The sequence below is a fragment of the Amblyomma mixtum genome, chromosome 2 (assembly GCF_055824585.1).
Source record: "Amblyomma mixtum isolate Tamu chromosome 2, ASM5582458v1, whole genome shotgun sequence".
NCBI classification, from domain to species: domain Eukaryota; kingdom Metazoa; phylum Arthropoda; class Arachnida; order Ixodida; family Ixodidae; genus Amblyomma; species Amblyomma mixtum.
Window position 1 is genome coordinate 267,601,642 of NC_143013.1, and position 24,327 is coordinate 267,625,968.

At 45.8% G+C, this 24,327-nt stretch overlaps 1 protein-coding gene and 1 long non-coding RNA gene across 3 annotated transcripts in view; both read right to left on the reverse strand.

Moving 5' to 3' along the window:
* Window positions 1–7,977: 7,977 nt before the first annotated feature.
* On the reverse strand, window positions 7,978–9,521 carry LOC149363903 (uncharacterized). 2 transcript variants are annotated; one of them, XR_016288591.1, is made up of 4 exons: window positions 9,245–9,521; window positions 8,982–9,132; window positions 8,702–8,867; window positions 7,978–8,331 (listed from the first exon to the last, which is right to left on the reverse strand). It is a non-coding gene; the product is annotated as an uncharacterized LOC149363903 (long non-coding RNA). The 2 variants fall into 2 exon arrangements; XR_016288590.1 differs by lacking the exon at window positions 9,245–9,521 and having other exon boundaries at window positions 8,982–9,213.
* Window positions 9,522–14,650: 5,129 nt separating this feature from the next.
* Window positions 14,651–24,327, reverse strand: part of LOC149363904 (BCAS3 microtubule associated cell migration factor-like) — a 39,428-nt gene continuing 29,751 nt past the window's right edge. Inside the window, exons 19-22 of the mRNA XM_089573878.1 lie at window positions 22,608–22,705; window positions 19,078–19,248; window positions 16,404–16,533; window positions 14,651–15,097 (exon numbers count right to left, since the gene is read on the reverse strand). Of these exons, the coding sequence (XP_089430004.1) occupies window positions 16,412–16,533; window positions 19,078–19,248; window positions 22,608–22,705 (391 nt within the window). The 3' untranslated portion in view covers window positions 14,651–15,097; window positions 16,404–16,411. The remainder of the gene's footprint in view (window positions 15,098–16,403; window positions 16,534–19,077; window positions 19,249–22,607; window positions 22,706–24,327) is intronic.

Genomic DNA, 24,327 nt, shown 5'->3' on the forward strand with positions numbered 1-24,327 from the left:
AGGTATTGCCCACAAATATTAACGTTACTAGGCTTAAGCCCCAGGCAAATCACATATAAATTACTTGTCCCGTACAGTATATAGCAGCACCTGCTACTGCCGCCTATGTTTGGGACTCGGTGCGCGGAGCGTCAGTGTCTTTGCACAAGGTGTTTGATCTCAGTGCGCTAGTGAGCTGTTTAATTCTTTAACTCAGCACTCTTGCATTTAGGTGTTTTAAGCTCTGCACTTACATGTTTGCTTGCATGGAGTTTATGGGCCAGGGGAGAAGGCTTTGCCGCTCACCTTACTCTGCTGTTGAGAGGTCTTTTTTTGAGGCTGCTGCCTCTGACCCAAGGCTTCTCGACCCGCGTTTCCACTGGTTGCAGGACTCCGAGTATAAACTACTCTAATTTGAGTACTGTCTCCGCACGCCTGACATGAGTAAAAAAAATCTTTGAGATCAGTGCGTTGACCCGCACTGGAGCAATGCGAAAGCAAAACGTCCACATACTATATCGATGTATGTGGCTGTTCTGACGTCCATGTACTATATTGACGTCCATTGCTATTGTGACGTCTAAGTGTATTTTTGCGTTTAACTAATGAACTAATTACACCTCGTCAACGAAATTTTTCCCCCGGCAACATTTTATCACACACTATCTGTCACAGTCACACTTTCGCACATTTATATTCAGAGAACGACGTACTCGTGCGGACTCTTCTTGCTGAAGCGACAGAGCCCTATAATGGTCTGGCATTAATAATCTGCCACTTTATACGTAACAGCACACACTTCAAACAGGACGGTAAAGAAAGAGCTGACGTTTCATTTTTCATGCTGTGAAATTCACGGAGCTGCGCCTGTAATTACTTCATTGTCTTAATTGCAGGCGCGTCTTGATTACAGCTTTTGAATAAGGAAAGGTAATTTCTCGCCGAGAAGGAGGAGGAGAGGAGGGAACATTAATCGGGAGAACAAATCTGTTTGCTATCTTGCACTGGGGCGAAAGGGAGGACGGGATTACGAAGATGAAGGAGAAAAGGAATTTAAAGCATAAGAGTATGACAATGTACAGACTAACGCGATTTCACTTCAGGGCTCACCTGTTCAGATCGAACTGCTCTAACACTGTTTATTCTCGCAAGGTGGCTGGAACGATTACATGTGCTTGGCTAGCCGTATCATTCTTCTATCGTGCACCGTTACGCGAGATAGTCGCGCCACGATGCGGCCCCGCAGCTTCTACTGCGACCGGAGCCGTGGTCAGTTTGCTTTTCCGGGCGGTAATATATTACCACCCAACAGCGAAGCAATCAATACCCGCCACGGTGCATCTTAGTGGCTCTCGGTCGAAAAACAGAAACAAGAAACGACAGAATTGTGCCCAAAATACGACAGAATGTTTTGTCGTAGGGGCAGATTTTTCGGTGGCACTGCATTTTCTTTTTGTACTACTGTAGTATTGTTCTGTACTTCCGTGGCTACGACAAGGGACAGCACACTCGTACAGAAAATTCTGTAGTTCCTACAAAAAATTCTGTTGGTGCTACAAGGCCATGTCCCGATATACTACGAAAAAAAAAAATCAGTAGAAAACTTTTTGTTGGGCTTTTCGATTGGGCTATGACGGAGGATTTGGGATAGAATCCCAGGCACAGCGGTTTCAACAGAGGCAAATTGAAAAACGAATTCATATGCGCTTCCAGTCTCAGAGCAAGGTCGTCGAAGTTAATCTGGAGCCGTCAACTACAAGGGCTTTCACTCTCCTCTTCCTTTCATCCCGAACTTATCGGTTCCCACCCCGCGCGGATCAGCTGTCGACTGTGCGACAGTTACTGAGTTTTTCCTTTCTTCGTGACTACCAAACCCAAGAAATGCAACAGAAGAAAAACAAGCAGCAGCTTCCCGCGATTTCGTAGACACGTACGTGATGCACATCAAACCCAAACCAGGGATATTCACGTGACCCTGCCAACAAAATAGTGTTCCTGTATACGCTCCCGCAGTGAGCAGAGTTGCGCGAAGGTCCGCCATTATACTCCAAGTTCTGCGGGAAAGCCGCTACTCGTGTGGCAGGAGCCATATGATTAAGGCATCGTCGGCGGTGTTCGGTACTTCCCTTGCTTTTTCTTAACCGCAAGTTACGATGAATCAGAAGCGACACGTTTTCCTTGTACTGTTTAAATTCAGGGGCACTGAAGCAATAGCCCACCATTCTTTTGAATAAAAACACTACACTGAAAACTCGATCGTCGCATAACTCGTCCGGAAATCTTCGGTGTTTGCTCAGCAGATTGATTTGTCATGGCACTGTGGGATGTCGTTTCTGCTGAAGGACGAATCCCTGCATAAAAACGTAACAAATGTTTATTCGATTATTCGTTTATTCGAATAATTCGATTATTATGTTTATTCGAACTAGGTTACTTCTGGCATTCCTTGATTGTGGCAGAGTTGTTTTCAAGATAGTGTACCCTGTGCGTTATGACTTAGCTTTTCACCTCAGTCAACTATCTTGCCCAGAGATTTTGACGTTATCTTTTTGGTTGTTATCTTTTTCTCTTTTCCTTTTTTAAGAAATTTTTTTCATGAGGTGGGTTGATATTCTGTGTTCTTCCCATAAAGCGCTCGTGTCGTGTCTTTCTTCTTACTTTCGTCCTCGTCTTTCGCGCTACCTTCACCATGAATCCGATTCAACTCACCCAGCTTTCAACCTTGAACCTTTTCATTACCCAAATACTGGCAAGACAAAACAGTTGTATTATTTTATATTTCCAAGGATATCGGTAAGTTGCTATTCATTGCACTAAATTAACTGTCCAAGCGTTTTAACCTAATATTACTTTACTTAATTGTTAATATCCGGATCTGCGGTCACTACTTAGCCTAGATAGAAGTACTCGCTTACGAAATCTAATGAGCTGAACCACGTTACGACGAAGTCGTAGGGGCCTCGCTATTGCTTCGTTATAGCCGTCGCTTCGTTACAGCCGCAGGTGACCACAAATGGTCGGAACTCTCGCATGCCAATGGACAACATAACTGGCGTTTAGTCTGTAGAAAATGTGTGCTGACGCCGTTGGGGCTAGCGTATTTTTGCGTCCAAAACGGGTGCTATATTCAAAGCCATTGAAAACGGGTGCTCCTGACTTGAGGCGTTGCCAAGCACCCGCTTTTACCACAGCCCGTGCCTTCTTGGCAAATTCCTCGTTGGCGTCGCTTAATTATCCTCGCAGCTCCGGACCCCTCCTGTGACCTGACAGTCGAAAAACCGCCGTTTTACATTAGTATAAACCCGTGGAATAGTGTGAGGGGCCCGAGTGTGTAAGCATATGTTGAAGGATACACATACAACCGACACTACGGCCGCAGGTGGAGTTTGCCGGCTCGGCAAATGCTCTCGCACAGCGTACGGTTGGCGTCAAGCTTGACGAGGACGATCGCAAAAGCTACCGTGTTCAGCGCCTAGAAGACGCTACTAAAAATTTGGAAGACTTCATATCCTGTGCTCCACAATTCATGCCTCCAAGGAAGCCTTAGACACGTGCTCCGAGCGTTCGCGATGCGGACAATTATGGGTACAGTAACGAATATCTTAGCGTCTCCAACGCACACCCATTTCTTCCCCAGCCCGCGTAGTTTTCAGCGCCTTGAAGGAATTATATAGCCGATGACAGGGAGAGGCTTATTCTGAATATTTAGCTCTGTTGCACTAGCGCTGAAGACAACACGGGCCTCGGCAAAAGCGGGGCTCGCGGTGAAATTGCCACCGCGAGTATCTGCTTTGGTTGGCTTCTCCGCATTACACCTAAGCACGCTGGGCAGCATTGCTGTTTTATGGCTTCACCGCATGGCAGCAATGCCTTGTGGTGGAGAGCAGGTGCGCCAAACCGAAGGCTATTGCTCTGACCATGGCCGCCTTTTAGTCAACAGTAATCACCTTATGCTTTCATTTTGCACCACTGCCACTTGTCTCGGCCTTGTGAAACGAGCGGAATGCCGACACCGTCAAGTACACCAAACGGCCAAACCACGAGTCGCGATCATGCCAGGAAAACTAAACTGAGCACGGAAGTTGAGAGGCACAGTGTGCTCGCGCAAAGCTCGGAGCGGGCCGTGTGCAGCCAGGGGTTGTAGATACGGGAGAACTCTACTGATATTGGCAGCTCTGCCGAGGTGCAGCGGGCCGTGAGCAGTGTGCTGCCACCTTTAGCATGCCGAGTACCGTATTACCGTTGCCGGTACCAGATTACCGGGAGCCTGCGCGTAGCCAATGCGCATGCGCAAATTGCCTTGACGGCGCCAGATGGCACCACATACCCGGCAGCTGTGCTCGCGCCCGCAGCTGCGGAACCAATCAGCGCGTGCTCAGCGGTGGTAGGCGGGCTCCCGGTACTCCGGTAACAGTCTTACACCTTTAGCATACCGTACCGCGTTATCGTTACCGGATTACCGTGAGCCTGCCCACCGCCGGTGGGCACGAACTGATTGGTTTTGATGCAGGTGCGCGCGCACCTGAAGGGTACCTGGAGCCATCTGGCGCCGTCAAGACGATTTGCGCATTGGCTGCGATCGGGCTCCCAGTAGTCCGGTACCGGTAACACGGTGCACTAAAGGTGTCCATTGTTCGGCGTACCGCGTACCGAGTTTCGGCCAAGCTAGTTGCGACGCGTCCTCAAAATTTTGTCGCGCCGAAGTTTGCGCTTATGTACCGTTTAAATGTTCTGCGCATGTTTTATGAACTGAGTGAGTTATCTGTGGTAATTTCAGTTTGTTGCATCGAATGGTTATAGAATTGCTGCGCAACTACAAATCGATATACCCAACGCAAAAGGGCTGCTGTGGTCCATTTTGGGTTCTTTATATCGCTTCGCAAGAAAAATTTAGTACGTAAGAGCTAGATATTAAATACATGGTCTTCTATTGGGGCACTCAAGGTTAACACATTTCCATTTCTGTTGTTTAGTAACAAACTGTTTTGTTATAGCAATTTTAACATTACCTATATCTACCATTAGCTGTAGCCTGCAACCAATTAAGCGGCTAGGATAAGCTCATGTATTTGAAACCATGCCTTCTGTCGAAAATGAGTTCAAGCCCTTTAATCCTAGTGAGCTAGGCCAAAAATACCAAGACCGACAAGTCGGCCACTGACCTGATCGGCAGATGAGCCTTGGACCGACATTGAGCTAACGTTGAGCAGGGACGCAGTTGCATAAATGTCGACCAGGAAGGTTAGGCCGACATGAAGTTATCCGATGTTATTTTTAAAAGATCATAATATGTACGTGACGGAGATAACCGCCGTTGAGGGTACCGGGAGGGAATACGGCCGCTATAGTCTCATGTAAACAAAACATTCAAAAATTATTTCCTGTTATCAAAGGGCGCAATGAAACAGGCGGCCAGCCTACGACTACTTTTAAGATACGGACATGACAAAGTATGCATAGCCAATTCGAAGCTCATATCTTTTTAAAGCTTACCGATAAATGTTTGTTGCGATGCCGGACAAACCTTCCACAACTTCTAGTCGCTGAATCAGCTGGATGCATACTCGAAGAGACCAGGCTCCGCGTGTAGTTGGGTATGCTGCCGCGTGTGCTACATTTGCTCGCAGATTGGCCGTACAGATAAACTATCTTAAACAGATCTACATGAAAAGCAGTTCTCAAGCGACGTTGTAAGTCAACGTTGGTTGAGATCGAAGTACTTCATGTTGTCACTTACCCTACTTTATAGGATGCAAGTCGCCTTTGCAACCCGTACGCTCTTGTTTTACGGCTCACCAAAGCTTGTTGCAGGTGCGTATGACACATAAAAATATGCGCGTAAAGAAAATGAGACATGAACGACAGGCACTTACTGGCAATAAAAGCGCTTTATCTCAACTTTCGGTATAAATAATTGTGAAGAGAAACAATGAAAAAAAAAAATCTGGAAAGTACTATATAAAATAAAAACTGAAAAGTAAAATATATTATCTAAAAAGCAACGCTTTTTTCTATATAGTATAGCGCCTGTTATGTGTGTCCACCCTTCGCGTATTGTTTTTTAGCGCCACTGTATATAGTCAGGTATGTAGTCAGGCGAACACGCCTATGCCGCGCTTTTCTACTTTGCGTCGAAGTATTCCTTTAAAACCAGTTTCTGAGTATGTGTAGACCCTTTATACAGAAACACGAATCAGGCTAGCTGTGCACAGCAGATGGAAGTACGCAGGTAAAATAATTTGTTTTGTTCACACGCGCGTTCACGTTATATTTCGGCCTGATTGTACAATGAACCTATGTACCAATAAGCCCAACTTTCTTTCCTGCTTTAGGTGTGTTTATTTAACGGCTATAAATTGTTCTTCTAAATTCTACTGCAGTTGGAAATATACATGTAAAATTTTTCACACCCTTCAAGGTGTAACACTGTACAAGGGCTAACACCCTGCGAGTTCAGAAGCCTTCTTTCTTCACGGTGGAATGTCTGTGTGAATTCCCTGTGTTTGGCGACGAAGGACGCGTGCTGTGCTGTCTTGGGGCCGCAGTGTTCGGCGGCCGTTATACAGAGCACAGGTCACTGCTAGCAGCCTGCGACTTTCAAACCGCACTTTTCTCGTTTTATTTTACGCCCATCTTCCCTTTTCTCCAGTTCATAGTTGCCAACCGGAGGACCCACTGGTTAACCTCCTCGCCTTTCCTTTCTCTCTTTCTCGAAGGGTGTTAGCCCTGGGACAAGCAAACAACCTTTTTACTCTTATATGGTGGTACAATTTTTAGAGTGATATTCGTTGGGCCATTGTCTCAATGCCGGTATCCAATGACGGCCAAGGATTGAGGGGCTGACGTTGCCCCGCGTGAGGTACTACAACACGCCCATCGTGCAGTCTCGGCACGACCATGGTATATGAGGTCGTGCCGAGCAATTTAAGGTTGGGGTAGCGTCTACGGCCTGACTTTGTACCGACGTTGCTCCGCCCCTCGGGACGAGTGAGAAATACGGCGAAGGCTATTTAATCCACAAGATGCGATCAATTCCGCGACGAGCCGTTGCGTTCAGGCTCTGGCTACGGCACCAACACAATGCAAAGGCTTCTTCGGATGCAGCAGTGCCTCAGAAGCATTGCTAGGCTTGTCTCAGTGAGTATTGGCGCCCGCACACACTTGAAAGGGCAGTACAAACGTCATGATGACACTTGATGCACGCCCGCAGCAACACGAAAAAAAATAGTAGAGATAAGCTTATTGGTGTAGCGAATGTAATCAGAGACAGCTGATTAACGAGATTAAGAGCGGTGGCGGTGAGCCCGGGCCTTTTCCTTCTGCTGCGAAGCGGCCATATATAGTACCAGCTGAAATGAAAACGCTCGATCACTGTGACGTCATGCGGTACGTCCAGCCATATGCGGCCGACCTTGACTCCACCACTTGTAGCTTCTCCGCGCATGGCACTGGCGCTTGGTCAACCGGTGCCGACCAGAGGCTTTTCAGCACACATTCGCTCCTCTGGCATCATGCTTAAGCCATGCAGACGCCGAGCTGATCGGCCCAAAGCAAGCTCACCTCGCTGCCAACCCACGAAACACAAAAAGCGCTAATAGACGTCTAAAAAAAGTCTCGAAAAAAAAAAAAAAGCTTGACATCTAGAAGAAGTTTCATCTAAGCAGTGTTTTAGACTTAGACGTTTACTAGCCCTCTATTAGCTCTGCTAACGCTACGCTTGTATACGGCTAGAAAACTTCTGAGGTAGAACTTTTCTAGAATTTTTTTAGACGTTCCTTTTTTTTCCGAAATGGGCGCCTGTAATATCTTACGCATTTCAAGACTGATTTTTAGTGCTGCCTTTAAACCCTCTAAAGCTTTAAAAATGTTATAGTTCATTTTTCTGGTATACACCCAAAAATTAACTCAAAGCTGATCTGCAATGACCCGAACAATAAGCCCACATTACAAGGGATGTATGGCTGTAGTAATGAGCCATAAATGCATGTGCTAGCACACTTTTCAGTCACTGCGTTACTCTTTATTGAATCCAGTGCATACACCCACACACAAAAAAGAAAGGGACCAGGAAATTAATGTTAGAAGCCATGGAGGAGGTAGCTTCACTGGTTTGGCTGACATTACAACGGTAAGCACTTGGATGGCGGGAAAGTGTCGAGCAGCAACCAACTGTTAAATCAAAAATTCATTCGGCCCCAGGCCTTGTTCACAACGGATGCGTTGATGATCAAGTTGCTGTGATGTGGACGGCAATGAAGAGCTCGCTAGGTGTTCCAAACATCGCTTTCCTTGCAAGGAGGATGCCAACTAGATGGTAACAAGGGGAGGTCAAATCCAGCTCTGTTCAGCAGCCTGCAGAAGTGAAAAAGATTAGAGTAACCAAAAGCACAGTTAGTCAGGTGCATGTAGAATGGCCAATGAGGAGTCGGAAGCAAATAAGACCAGGAAATGGCAAGGAGTGACAGCACAGACAATAAAATAAGCTAACCAAAAACATATATGCATATGATGTCATTGCAAGCGGCATTTCAGCAGAGTGCTACGGCTCACCATAAACTCAAGAAGTCAATCACTGTGGAGGCCTTTAACAGAAGCAAAATTCAAACAGCGTGCATGGACACTGAAAGCCAAGCAGTCAATAGCAAGTGCACTGCCTTACTGTCATGCACACTGTACTCACAGAACCTCCTAAGCTGCATCTTGCAAACAGGCTTTCTCTTACCTGCAAGATGTGGCTGAATCAAAAGTGGTTGATGGTTGACATCTTGCACCGTCGCACGAAAACATAGCACAGATGCTGCTGTCCTGGTAATACCTGCATCACTTCAGTATACACCAGAGATGGGTTAAATCTTGGACCTCTCCTTGACAGCCACACAGGGGCACATCTGAAAGATAAGAAATAAAAGTGTGTATGTATAAGGTTCCTAACACTGCACTGCCAAACAAGCCCTTTCTAATCTGTACGATGAAGCTCAAACAGAGGGCAAGAGATTACTTACACCACTGCACAAGAAGCATTTGTCCAGATTCCCACCTCAGAACTGAAACAATCTCCAGGCCAAGTTTTCTGAACAACCAAGTACAAGGTGCTGCGATTAATTTGCGTGAAACTAGACCAGGTCCTTGCTCCTCCGGCCAACAGTTGGGGTTCTAAAGGACAAACAAATAATGGGGCTTGTGGAATGAACATTAGCAAACAGCCCAGACCAATACAAGAAATCATGAAGTGAAAGAAAAGGTGTCAGCTGCAAAGCGTGCTTACCAAAACTTGAGAATTTGAGCAGGAAAGGAGGTCCTCTGAAAACCACTGTTCAACAGCCTGTACCCAAAACGAAATGCACACAGTGAAGCAGGGACAACGCCAGCTGTGCACGGCGCAATGATTTTCCAAAAAATAAAAGCTGCCATGCCTGCAAAGAGCCGTAGTACTTCACTGCACTGTCAAACAGCCTGCACACATACAGAGCAGCACCACTGAGTAAACTACCTTTGTGCCGGGGCTCTCAATCGTAATGAAATAAAAGCTTGACGCAGTTAAGATAACCAAAAAACTGAAGGCACAGCGCACGATGGACAGGACAGGTCCTTCGTGCGCTGTGCCTTCAGTTTTAACAATGTACCGACTAGCCCAAACAAATACCTTAGTGAAGATAACCAAAGCCTTTTTAACGCGAGTTTCACTGACGGCAATCACAGCAAGAATTAGAGCACACAGGTGGCCAGATGAGAGTCCTTGGCAAGAATAAAACCCTGCCAGAATGCAATAGAGCACAGACTTTAATCAATGTCTAGAAAAAAATTCGCGCCTTATCAACGTACGCTTAAACAAAGCTGGTTGGTTTAAAGCTTTGTCACGTTCACCTTGTCACCGCCTTGGTAAAGAAAGCAACTCGCATGCGAGAGCAGCCTAGCTGTATCCACTTAACAAAAGCTCAAATAGCACTTTGGTATGTAAAGCACTGGCTGATACTGTTTTGTGATTTGTAAACCAAAGGAGTGACACACTAGCCGACCGTTCAATCAGGCGCGTTAGAGGCTTAGCGAAAGCAATTTCCGAGGCTCACATCTCAGTGCAACACTGGTAGTAAACGGTACCGCAGAAAAAGGGGAAACTGCGAACTGCAGCGGCGTGAAGTGCCCACCAGCGCGGAAAAAAGTGCGCAGCGAAACGTACAACGTACGCAGCATCCACTTCGCGCGCGTATCGCTAGCCTCTGCAACGCTAAATGGCGAAATGAAGTACTGCTTCAAACGGTTAAAACCACTTTGGCAAACTAGCCTGCATCGCCACCGTGCGAGCGACACCAAGCAGCAAGCTGCGGCGTGACTCAAGAAAGATTATTGCCTCCAAGCATGCCTCCAAGATCTGCCGACACGATAGCGCGCGGGTGATAAGCGCGCGAGCGAGCTCGGCGAAGGCGGCGGCGAAGGCAGCGTACGCTGCGCTAGAGATGTAAAATTTCAAGAAATTTTGATTGGCATGAAAAAAACCATTCTTTTCAGGGTTTTTTTCATGAAAAATTGGAAATTTTGCAAAACGTGTCAAAAACAGATTTATTTGCAACAGCACAACGATCAATAATAATGCTTCGAAGTAAAGTCGAATATGCAGTTATAGATGACATATTGTGAAACGAACTTGTTCTATTGCACCGAGAAGATAAATAATGATTTGCACTTCAGGCGAATATGGAGATCTAAATATCATATTTGTGGAACGAACTTCTTGTTCTATTGCACCGAGAAAGAAAACATGAAAACTGATCCATATCGGACTCATAGTCACTGTCGCTGGATGTGGCACTACGCGCAGCAGCATGGATTGAAGTTGTGTCCACAGCTAGGTTCGACTGCACATACACGAGCTTTCGTACGCGTTCCCCTGAAATCCTGTTGCGAGTCCTTGTTCGCACGTTTCCGAAACGTGACCAGTTTCGTTAGCAGCTGGCGGTTGATGGTGGCATCTGCAGCAGTCGGCAAGCCAGACGAGTTAGCGGCTGGTTGGTGCAAAGGCCTTGCCACCAGGTAGATGGGGCCACGTGCTTCGCTGAGTCCCAGACCCCTGTCCTGGATCAAATTCCTGCGGATGTCCTGTACTCTGCTACGTTGGAAATCAAGAAGCTAGGCTTGTATTTGGCTAAAACCGCTTACGTGCACAGCAGCCTATGTTATTTATGCTGTGTGTGTCGCGCTGTAAAATTTGCAGCCATTTTGTTCTACTTCAGCCGTGAGTTCAAGTATTAGTGTGTTTTTAAATTAAGCCTGGATCTTACATGTGACCTGGCCTTCAACCCGCGTACTCGCAGCACGAACATTTTAAAAGCACTACCTGGCACCGGCGATGACCACTGCTCTCCAATCGTTCAACGATGCACACTGTAATGGTTATCAAAGGAAAAACAAAAACCTAAACTGAAAGCAAGCAATCATAAGACCTTGAAATTGCATTGTGAAATTTTCGATGTTTCTTTCCATTTTTGCTCGTCTGAAAAAAACGAAAAAAACCGGTTTTTTTCCAAAATTGCAGTGTTTTTTTCAGGCCTTCACATCTCTACGCTGCGCCTGTCAATCCGCGTGCTGCCGCCAGCTAGCCGAGGCGTAACAGAGGCGTTCGCAACATGAAGCAAATTTTTTCGCTAGCGTAACTACCGTCGGCTTTCAGGGCCATTATATGTTACCTAAATCCAGCCTTACGAGTGGCGGGTTAGCTGCACTCGATGTGGAACGTGATTCGGGCTCCGTAGGAGAAAACGCGCTTTCAGTGTTCGAATACAAAGAGCGGTCTTTGCACCGGCGCGCCTGCTCTTCGAAACGTCAACCAGGAGAGCCATCTAATTTATGTGCCGTGAGTTACAGCATGTTTAATCCACGGCGGCAACTCTCTGCTGATTGCTAGGCGCGTCTCCTCGACGTGGTCTTAAGTTCCACGTGTTAGAAACAAGCCTAGAAAACATCTGACTACAGATGTTTCACAGAAGTTTCACAGCAAACATCTGACTGCAGATGTTTAAGAGACGTCGCAGAGGAAACTTCTTCTTGTCGACATCTATGAGACGTTTGAACGCAGCGCAAGACGTTTGTAGTCATTTGAAGCTGTTCCGAGACGTTTGTAAGACGTTTTGTGTTTCGTGGGCGGTTTGTCCAAACGTGTCCACGCTTACCCGGGTCATGCAGCGCAGACCGCGAAGCTGATGCACACGACGGCTTAAGCGACGCTTCGCATTCTTTTATCTCAGCAGCACCAGCTTGACTTGGCCCCTTGGCATAAGCGCCTGCGGGCAGCGCTCGCCGCGTGCCTTTCTGTTTCAACGTACTCCCGTCGAAATAGTGACGTTCGTGAAAGAAACGAGGTTTCTTAAAGGGGCGCTGAAAGACCTTCTGAGGAGAATACATGAACTCGCTCAGTCACTGCATTCTCTCATCTTGAACACCTGTGCCAAGTAATACACTTCTAAACGCAGCAGAGAACTCAAAATCGCGCGCGAAATTTGGCTAGTCCTTATCTGGAGACTTTTTCGTGCTCACGCCTCTTCCGTCACGCGCTCCTGCGTAATTATGTTCAGAGATGGCTACTGGTTAGATAATTTCAGGCGTCATACAGCTGCCATGGCCGCGGCCGGCCAGCAACGTCACTCCAGTCGGTCAGGAAGTTCCACCCGCCCGGGAATTCCCGCGCGCGGCGGCGGACGAGCGCGGAACTTTGAACGCGCAAAAATTGACGAGAGGAAAAGCGGCCAAGACAATGAAATTCAAATTTGACTACAGATTACTAAACTTCTACAAAACGTATTTAAAAATGTCTTGTTGGTGGATACTCGAGAAGCGGTGTTCTTTAACATCACAGGAATACCGCACCTTTATTGGGAGGCTTTCAGGGCCCCTTTAACACGCTGTCGCTGGCCGGACTATCGCAGTCCGAGAGCCTCTTTACGAACCATCGGCCGAACAGCTGTAGAACGTCGAATCGCATCACCGCATGAAAATGCGTCTCCTTAATAACGATATTTGAATAATCGCACAGTGAACCGAGCACTGTCTGAATTTTTTTTTATCATTGCCACTGTTTAAAGATTTAGTCGCACCCGAAGCTATTGTCATTCCAACATATGTGCCTTTTTATCCCTTGTACACCGCCTCAAAATTTTGCTAGCCGCCGCGGTGGCTCAGTGGTTATGGTGCTCGGCTGCCGACCCCAAAGACACGGCTTCGATCACGGCCGCGGTGGTCGAATTTCGATGTAGGCGAAATTCTAGAGGCCCGTCTACTGTGCGATGTCATTGCATGCGAAAGAACCCCAGGTGGTCAAAATTTCCAGAGCCCTACACTACGGCGTCTCTCATTGCCCTAGTCGGACGTTAAACCGCATAAACCTATACCTAAAATTGTGCTAACTGCATATTTGCCTGCAAAATTTTCTTGCACATCATGGTGAAAAAATTTGTGTTCATTATGCCAGCAAATACAACCAATCTGCTCACTACGCCATAACTATGCAACCAGACCACCTCCATGAAATCGGTGTCAGATCAATTAAAGGGACATTCAGGACAGCTCCATCCAATTTTAGTTCTGTAAAAAGTACTCTACAGCTCTGTGTGCGTTGATGTTTGCCCAGCAGCGAAAGATGATTTTACTGACTGGCCGAAGCCGCCGCCGAGAGTCAAGACCTTTCGGCCGTCGTCTAGGTGGATAGCCCTCTGGCTGTTGGACTTTAAAAGTTTTCCTATCCTATCCTATCCATGAAAATTGCAGCCAAAAAATTTTGTCGCCACTCTATTCAAACTTGTGACACCTACACGAAAAAGGACTCCGTGACCACAGCTTTGAAGTGAAGCCCAACCCTTGACGTCCGCGCACAAAAAGGCTGTTAATGCATGCAGTTTGCTTGTGAAGTTTTCCGGTGATGACGACGTCTGTACTACTTTTTGCCCTTTTCTAGCTTGTAAAAGCTACGTTTTCAATTAAAGTAGCATATTCTTCGTCGCTAAGTTTGATTCAGAAAAACTTCAAGCATACTTATGGTATAAAAATTTTTTTTCTTAAAGCAACATTTCTGAAATGGACAGTCGAAATACAGCATTGGAACTTTTTTCTTTGTTGGCCACAAGTACTTTTTTTTCCATACCGAAGAAATATCTTTTGTGATTCTTTCCAAAATACGCAACTTTGGGGCGTTTTCCAGTGCTCATATAAGTACACCGTTTGGATGATATTGATACCCCGCACCTCCACCAAAAGATGTTACGGGGATGTTACGGTAAGTCTATATTGGCGGCTGCTCTGAGACGGCCAGCACTCAGCAAGGGCCCAGCTACCCACTGTCAACGTCGTCGTCGTCCAGCGCACCGCCACTTCTTCGTTCACGATTCGTTCACTTAATCAGTTACCAGTTCACCGGTAACAATATGTTCTTCCAAGCATTTTTAAAGAGCAAAGTCAAGAAATAACTTTTTTTTGGGTCCATTTTACTTACATGGAAGGCAAGTTGCAGGCCAAGCAACGAAAGCCAGCTCGATTTACTTGATAGTTAAACCACTGTTTAAATCTGTATTTCAAGCAGAGACACGAAATGCTACTTTCCATCCCTGCCCCTCCTATTGTAGGCAACTAACTAATGCTTAGTAAGTACCAAGTGCACGGATAGAGTCACTGCAGTCACAGAGGCACATACAGAGCATTCATAAATTTTTATTGCGCTTCCTCGATGCGATGAAATGCATATTATATATATAATATATATATATATAAGTGCTAAACTATTTATACTACACAGCCTTTTATGTCTGCTACATGACAGGTCCACCATGTCTAGCAGAAAACAACTTAAAAAGCATTTTTTTTTTCCTTTTTCCTTGTCTCGCTTTGAGTACAAAAGCAATATTGGGACATGCGACATAAACACGTCATTCGAAAGTGTCGTCTCTGAAGTTCAAAATTATCAATTCCATTTTTTTTTTCTCATTTTTTTGTACACGACAATGGTAAATAGCGCTTTTTTTTTGTCACAAAGAACAAACACAATAACATTGAACTGGAGTGTGCTGTTGCAGCCCAGGTTCTGTGATCTAAAAACTGATGACTTCATCTGGTCCACAGGCCCAATTGAGCGTCCAAGCTGTCAAATCAGGCAAAGAAAAGAAAGAACAGGTGACCAAACTGCAGTTAGTCACTGAGCAAAGTCCTTTTAATAGGCTTTCTAAACACTGGCGAATCATGCAAAGTCATTCACTCCCGCAACATTTTTTCTTTCATGACTGAAATCAACAGCAGTACTAAAGTAACTGCAATAAAAGTATTTGCTGATGTTTCTATCAGCTGTGCCCTCTCTGTGATGATTCCTCTTTCTAGTCCTCTGAAGCCAAGGGACAAATAAGGCAGCTGTTTAAAGTCATACACTCAGCCTATGCAGTCCAAATCTGACTGGAAGCCCATTAAAAGAGGTAAGTATGCTTTGTGACTTTAAAAATAGAAAAAAAAAATGCTCCTACATAAGATACATAAGACTGAGTAATACTTCGGAGCATAATAAGCAGCCATAAAGATATAGATAAAGGTCCAAGAAGATATGCGTTCAGTCTCAACACAAATGACACTGAAAATGGCTAATGTGCCATTGGTAAGAAGCAGCGTAAGACAAGCATGACTTGAAAGAACACAGCTGTTCAATAAGGAAGATTGTTATTCCATTACGCTTCATGTTCATTTGAAGCAATAAAGAAAAAGAAATTCATGCAAAGCCACCGCCTCAGGTGGCTTTACAAGAAATGAGGGATTAGACTAAGGACCCAGTGTTTTTAACACCACAGTAATAGCTAGATGCTTTACAGCGACCAAGTCAGGCATGAAATGAGGACATTCAGGCTAGTCCCAATGTGACCATAAAAATTCCAAAACTGAGCTCCCAAAAATTTCAGAACTGAAGTTCCAAAAATGACGCAGCATCCATAAACAAGGAAGCGACCTGATTAGTTTTGCCAATGCCACTGACGGTCCGAATGTGTTGCAATGTTTCTTCCCCACCAGGGGCAATGCAAACGTGTACCGACTTTTGCACGCACTAGAAAAAGGGCTGTTAAGACTTCGTGCCAAGAAATGCTAATACAAATTTTTATGAAGTGAAATTGTCAATAAAAGCCTTTGTACCTCATTCAACAACTGCACATTTCTCAAAATGTCTTTCCCAACAATACGTTCTTTCCCCACATTGAAAAAAAAATGCATGAATGAGGTTCTGCTACTTCCTACACAGAGAGATACAGTGCTCCTGCTTTTGTAGTTTCAGTGGCACCAGTGGAGAGCGCTCATGACAGTTCATTTGAATGTGTAACTGCAATCTGCTCAAGATGATTATGACCAAGTGCTCTGATAAAGAAAAAAAACTGTGCTTCCAATGCAGGTTGTGCCCTACGCATGCCACTCACTGTGAGAGTCACATAGAGTCTTGCTGGGTGGAGGAAAAGACCAGTAAGTGCTCTGTGCTTTGGCTGGGCGAGTGGTAGAGGGACACATCCGAGTTGCAGCGCGAACCAACGTCTTCAAAGCAGGCCAGTTCTGATGCAGCACATGTCATTGAGAAAACGAGAGGGAGAATGCCCCAGTTACTTTGCCATCAGCAGGCATGAACACAATTAAGAATAAAAGTCTCCAGGAAGTGACGACAGTAATTCAGAAGGGCAGGCACAACACCAGCCAAATCTGTTAGGCTTAGCTTCACAGCCACTCAGGTATATCTTCTGTTCCATGCAAGGCACCTGACCGTTACTGGCAGGAAAAGCTCACAGGCGCCTTTGACTGTGAAGTACACTGTGCAGACCTGTGTGTTGTAGAATTCTCAGCTTAATAAGAGATGTGCTGGAATACAGCAAAACCTTGATATAACAACCGTGGATATAACAAATTATTGGCTACATCGAACTATTCTTAAATATTTTTCACAAACACATGCAATTTCATTTTATACAGCCGAGCCCGGATATATAGAATTACTGTTTATATAAAACATTCAGAACATCCCCTTAAAACTCGCATGCAAAAGTATAACACTAGTAATGTTTGCGCATATTGAACCCTCATTCAGCGAAACATTCAATATATCGAACTGTGTGCCGCGCCCTTTAAGTGCTGCTTCAAACAGTGCTCTCAAAACCCTTTTCACACACAGAGATGGATAAACTGCGCACACTTGGGCAGCTGCTGCTGCTGGCAGTAGTGGCGCTACGAAACTGTCTGATGAGGTGAACGCGAGTACCTGAGGGTGACCTGCGGTCTTTTTTACTCATTTTCTACACCACAATGCTGTCATGCGTTGACGCCAACCTTACTAAGCTACTGCCTGGCATGCTTCGCTGCCAAAATCATTGCTGAAACTAACCGTATCTCAATTTTAATGAGACTATAGTATTTATGGTTTACTGGCAACAGAATCAAACATCTTATGACAGGCAGTGGCTAGTTCCAAAACATCTTCCGTTGCAGATTCCATGCAAAGCATATGAGGTGTAGAAACCCAGCGGTGCACTGCCAGCACACCGGCGGGCAGCATGTCGCTGCAAGAATGCATCAAGCGTGGGTGCAATGTATTCTTGCTTTTATATATCGAATTATAAATTTACTGAGCTATTTCGCGATTCCCTTCGAATTCGATATATCTGGGCTCGACTGTATATCAAACACGGTTGGCCCATGGAATGGATATTACCTAACTCTCTAACCCCAAGCGATGCCCGCTCCAGTGACAGGAGGCAGGCTTTGCTGCACTACGCAAGTGACTGGTGATGTTGTGGCGAGCATTCCCACCAACGTTCAGGCTTTTATCGTGTTAAATCGTGCTCTCCAACATTACCACAAAAGATACAGCAATGCAGAGGGTTGATAGTAGGGTGCTGCACACATTCTGGTCTCTTGCACCTATTGACAGCATCCTGGAAGCATCGCAATGGACGGTTGTAGCCTTTCAGGTTTTGCCTCGACGTATCATTTCCCCCGCGACACGGCTGTGATGCGGGGAAGCCACCCTAGCTATCGCTTGGCTTGCAGCGGCGAGAGACAGCGTCTGGATCGAGGGATAGTCTCCAAACTTGCCAAGAAATTACATCAGCATACCGACTGCACTCCCTCTATCCATCCATGAACAAGTTTCTGACCAAAACTAAAATTAAATGCGTGGTGATGGCTACTGACAAATATCCAGCTGCTCCCGCTTCTACTCTCCAAAATATACGCAGATAGATACACACCAACATGCAAATTTTGTTCACAACCAGACACACTACCAAACTCCCTTCGCGAATGTGAACATCCATCCTTCACACATCCAACAATCACCACAACCGAACAGTGAGAGACACTGTCGCGCAACTCAGAAGCCGCTGCTCAAGAAAGAACGGTCAGCTGGGCCGCGTAGGCCGCCATGGCGCAAGGGCTTGCAGCAATCTGATCTCCAACCCCTTGCTGAAATCTCTCAGAAATAAAGTTGTTACCTACCTACCCAATGTGTGCTGGTGATGAAGTGTGGGGAAGCCAACCTAACACGTTCAGTTCTTTCAGTGTTCAACGCCTTCGGAACGGCACTAATGCTTCCGAGCAGATTTCCCCATTTCTCTAGTTAGGATTGCCTAAGTTGTCGTACCTTCACTGACTAATCTGTGCTGCTCTTGCGTGGTTTTTTGATGAAATTTTATATTATGAATTTATGATTTTTTACCTTTTGCACTCTTTCGACTGTACTAGTACACAAAACAGCATAAAAACACATTAAATTGTGCAACAATTCATTCCAAATTGAAATTAACAAACAAATTTATATGGCCAACAACATCGCTCCTAATTCTTGCAAAAAACAACCCACTCTCAGAGAGATGCAATTGTCTTGCGCTGAAGACCACTTGAACTTGCCCCGTCTCCACACTCTCCCTGCTAAAGCAAGCATTCTGTGGGTCGCTGTCTTTTTACTGACAGAATTGTGCTCCCCTTGCAAGCGCTCTTGATCAAATTTAATATTACAGACTTTGGCTTTATCGAACTATTTTACAAGTCAACCTATTCGCCTCCAACCCGCTGTTCCTTCCATTCAACCTGTTCACACTCCCAACTCACCACTGCCGCTAGAGGTGCGCACAGCTTGCCTCTCCTTGTATGGGGACTCGTTCATGGCATCGGCAATGCGTTCCATGAGCTGCTCCTGTCCGTTGGCCTGGGACGATGCGCCCGAGCTGTCAGACCAGTGGCCGCACACCTCCAGGAGGCTGGGCGGACCTTCGAAGCTACCTGATGGGGTTGAAAAGACACGTGACTGTCATTTGTGAGGGAAGCGCTATAGCGTCAGTCACTCAAGTAATGTGGTGAGGCCTCAACAATCTGAGCTCGCTCACTACGGATGATAGCGGTAACATTAAGGGGGGACACCCCTCTTAGAACTATTTTTTTTATTTATGGACAGATTTACACCAAATTTTCACTGTTTGTACATTTTCATGTGCTGATTCTAAAACTGCAAACAGTTTCCCCCTGCAGCAGTAAGTTTTGTATTTATCATGAAAAATATGTCTTTTGTTTGGAGGAAGTTTGGTTAATTAACATAAGATCTTGTGGAGAAGATTACTATTTATAAATGATCTAGAATCACCAAGGAGTGCAATAAGGCATAAATGAGCATTCTAGGACGACTTGGACAAAAGTTACAGCTGGTCAAACATTACAGAGAAAAAGCTCATTTTGACTACTGAGACAAACGATCTATTTCCAAAATTTTCCTGAGGAAGCAGTAGTTTAAATTTAGCCTTATTGCACAACCTGTGCATTTATCTTTCTAGCACAAAAAGAATTGTAGTAATAGCTAATATAGAATTGGAGATATCGCTCCTCCAAAATTCTGTGCATGCCAAAATTTCAGTTTTGAGAAATCGAAAAAAACGTTTTTGGCATATTTTTGTGGCACTAAGGGTAACTAGAAATCACAGAAGTGAGTTCTGGCTGGTTTCTGATATAAAAGCACCATTTCCCGTCGACATAACTGCGGTTGCAACAAGCAAATTGCCAGCGAATAGATGGCATTGTTTGGAGGAGTGCCTTTGCACTGTGACCTCCCCCAAGCTGCAGCGCGCGATTTTACCTCACAACACGCGCTGTGATTGCAGTCAGCCCCTAACAAACGATACGTGCTCTTTGCTCATCTTGCCCCCCAAAACATTGAGCAGCAAATTTATTTCGTCAAGGTTTCCCATTCCGCGCTTTGAGGGACGCCGTTTCGCGGCCCCCGCCGGCGCCGCGTCATCAGGTTTATCGGAGATCTCGATCTATCGCGCGCGCCGTTGCTGGCTGTCAACGGAAGCTACTTAGGTATCGCTTTTTCATCTGCACAGTCACGATTACGCTGTCTGTAGGCGGCAGGAATCGCCCTGATCACTCCTCGCCGTCACGCTATAAGCAGCGTCGGCGTTATCAGGCCATCACGAAGCGTCGGTGCTTTATCCCTGATTGTAGATAACGGGTCGGCGCCGCATGGCTGATTATAGATAACGGGATGCGACGATGCAGCGTACACAACGCGCTTCGTATCTATACCTTTCGCTCCCTCAGGATGAGTGTTCAATCCTCGCTGTCACGCTAAGCATCCCCGGTTACGGCGTTATCGGACCGTCGTGGAGCGTGGCTGCTGAATGTAGACACAAGGATGCAACGATACAGCGTTCCCAGTGCGCTTCGGATCAATATCTTTTAGTGCTTTTAGACTAAGACTTGCGTAAATTGAAATATTTCGCACTTAGCGCCCCACAAACCTCACTTCGCCGTGACAGTGGGACTGCCGGACCCACACAAAATGGCGCCGGGCTGCAAACGGTCGACGCCGTCAACCAACCAAAAGTCGCCATTTTGGTCACGTGATTTTGAGAGCCAATAGCAGAGCGCGTTTTGCTCAATTTTGTTTCTTTGTTTGCCGCTGCTTGGGCTTGCTCATAGTTGCCAACCGGAGTATGGAAATAGCCTGAATCGAGACATTTCAAACGAAACCAAAATGGCGCCGGCGGAGCGCGTATTTTTCGAACTGCGGGCAGTCAAAGTTCGGTGCGATTAGACCTCAATTTAAAGGGCCGCGCGCGCGGTTTCACGTCTTTGGAACGCTATAACTCATGAATTAGGCGGTATTTTTCAACGAAAATTTGCAGATAGCTGCGCAATCACCTCAGGATCGCGAAAATGAAGAGATTGAAAATGCGATTTTTTGACCAATTTTCGGCCGCAAAGAGCCGTGTCCCCCCTTAACAGAAAGAAAGAGAGTAGAGAAAGGGTTAGAGCTAGGCAGCAAATGCGAATTAACTATATGCTAGCTGAGATCAAGAAAAGAAAGCGGATATGGCCAAGGTAAGCAATATGGAGAGCAAACAAGTGACGGTCAGTTAAGATAACAGAGCGGATTCCATAAGTAGGCAAATTCGGCAGGGCATAGCAGAGAGTAGGATGTGACTACAAAACGTACCGCTACAAAAAGTGCAAAATGATGAAAAAGCTGACAGCCTAAGTCTGGCAATCCACCTGTGTTACCAAAGGAGAGAGAGAGCGAAAAAGAAAGAAACAGGTGGCCAGATTTTAATGTTGTGCAGGGGGCAGCTCAGAATCAAACATACATCTGCTTTGCGATACTCGCTCTAACTTTTATTAGTATGCTCTTCCTTTTACATAGTACTAATGTTTTTCGTTTTTCTTGTTGCCTTAGATGCAGCATACGGCTGTTTTCTTTTGTATACATGGTGGTCCAGTTTGGTTTCTAGCATGTACTGTGATGTTAGAATCCAAGGTACTCAACAAGAATGCGAAGCCACCCACTGCGGCAACTCTCATCGCTTTTTCATTCACTCCATAACAGCTTGGTCATGAGTGACACAGCTGCAGTGTTGTTCCTTCCATTACATCTCCCCCCCCCAACTGGTCGTCTCCTGAGCAGCGTACAGGCAGCGAGCTAACGCATAAACTGCTTATACAGAAGTGGTTTGCACAGAATGTCTTTTTCTGCCCAGTCATGCAAAACCCAGTTGTGCCTGGGCATCTCATATAAAAAGTAATAATAATAATAAAAAAAAACAACTCAATGATGCCTGCCCGCCAGGGTGACATGATGGAAATGCGTGAGCAGTCGCTGCTACGACCTATGCTCAGTGGCTACACACCGATTTCTTTCTTTTTTTTTTACTTTTTCGGCATCTTCGTTATCGTCATCTTTTAACACTCCGGCGTTGATCACTCTGCTTTGCATTCATGGATCCCTGGAAGTCCTTACATCACTCCTGGCGCAGTGGTGCAGCGATTAAGCAATGCTCTATAACCCCGCGACAGCAGCTGCTACCATCAGTGGGGCTTGTGCGACCCAGATTGTTCCTCATGCACAACCTCTCGTGACCAATCATTAATTATCATGGTGACGTTAAAACTGAGGTGCAGTCAAACAGTGTTGCCTAATGTCCTCATTTCGTTCCCATTTCTGCCTCAAGGAGAATCTGATAGCACCGTTCTCCGACATCTGGAGCCCATACCTCAACGTGGTGCATTGGGGTCAAGCAAAAGCAAACATTTTCTTGAAAACGGTGCAGTACTCGCAAGGGAGAGCGCAGAGCTTTGTCAAGTGAGCTTACCTGAGGTAGCCTCAATCAGCAGGGGAGGAAAAGCACTGTCCGAGAAGTAATGGCTCATGGATGGCACAGCGACGGGTACCGACATGGGGCCGGAAAATCTGCAGGGAAGAAATTTTTTCTATCCCTTAATGCACTGCCAAAATAAGCTACTGCGACCGTGTACAATTCAGCAGATCAATTTTCACATTGTATATGAAAAAATCATTGTGCTATAACACATGAAGCCTACAAAACAAAAATACCCCACAAATGTGGCAGAGCATATAGATTGCTGCGGTGAAAAACTAAAGAACTGCAAACCAAATGTAAAAGGTACTGTGAAATGCTTCTTTTATGTATTTTCTTATTATTCTTCATCTGTTACTTTTGGCCGCAAGTACAAATAAGCTAATAATTTATAATATGTTCATTCAACAGCAAAAAAAGTGACCCGGAACAATGATGGCAGAAAACCTACTCAAGCTAGCAAAAGGTAGTTTGTTGCAAAACTGAAGCCTGAACTGAAAACTGTCTCACCATTTTTGGATGAACTGGACACTTTCGTGAAAATATATAGCAAAATATAAATAGTTCAAATATACAGTAAAAGCTTGTTAATTCTAACTTCACGGGACCAGAAAAAAAGTTCAGATTGATTGGTTAATGTCACTTAATACCAATATAAATGCAAACATGTTCTCTCACCGCTGGCTTAATCTATACGTGAAATTTTCACTTCTCAGTTGAGTTGAAAATGTCCCTTTAGACGTCTTCTTATCACCGGCATAACCAGTACCTTAACTTTTCACTTGATCAGTTGCAAGTGTACTGCTAGAATCTATACACACATACAAGCACCTAGGTGTCACCCTGTGCCACGACCTCTCCTGGTACACATGTAAAAAACATTGTCGCATCCGCCAACCAATCACGTTTTCTTTTAAGCATCATTTACGGCATGCCCCTCAAAGTGATAAATTTCTTGCCTGCAAATCATTTATCAGACCAAAACTAGAATATGCATCTGCTATCTGGAGTCTGCACCACGCATACCTTATCAGCACACTAGAATCAGCGTGTCGCAGCCTGCCAGGGAGTCCATGGAACGGCATCGCACGCTTGGCGCGATGCCTTGCCCGTTGGACAAATCGCTCGGAGTCTCTCGGAGACCTCTCAACAAACCCGATGCCAAGAACACGAACGGGCAGCAAGCCGCAAGCTTCATGGTGAACACGCCTTGGATATGCGCTGCATTGTTCACCCCTCACCGCGTGATTCCTGCGTCCCCGCACGGCCCCACTGCGCCCGAACGAGACGAGCGGGAGGCGCTGCCATCGCGCACTATCTGTTGGGGCAGTGGCGTACATTGCGAGGAGGAGGAGGAGGAGGGAGTTGTTTTAGTGGGTGCTGCTAGATGGCGCTACGTGTGCGCCAAGCGAAGAAGAAAAGTAGCGGAAACGCACTTTGCTACTTGCTTAACTGCGACTTTTGTAATTTCCATGCTCATAATTACTAATGTACACACCGCAGTACATGTCAATAAAGCACCCTTCTAAGACAACACCGTATTCACTAGACGCGCCTTTGTTCATTCCAAACCATCGAGCTGGCGTGGCGGAGTGGTTAGCGTGTTCAACTCGCACTCCGGAGGCCCTGGTTGATTCCCCAACTCGACTGATTTCCTACTCGGTTTTATTTATTACCGTATTTACCCAATTCCAACGCGCACCTTTTTTCGGGG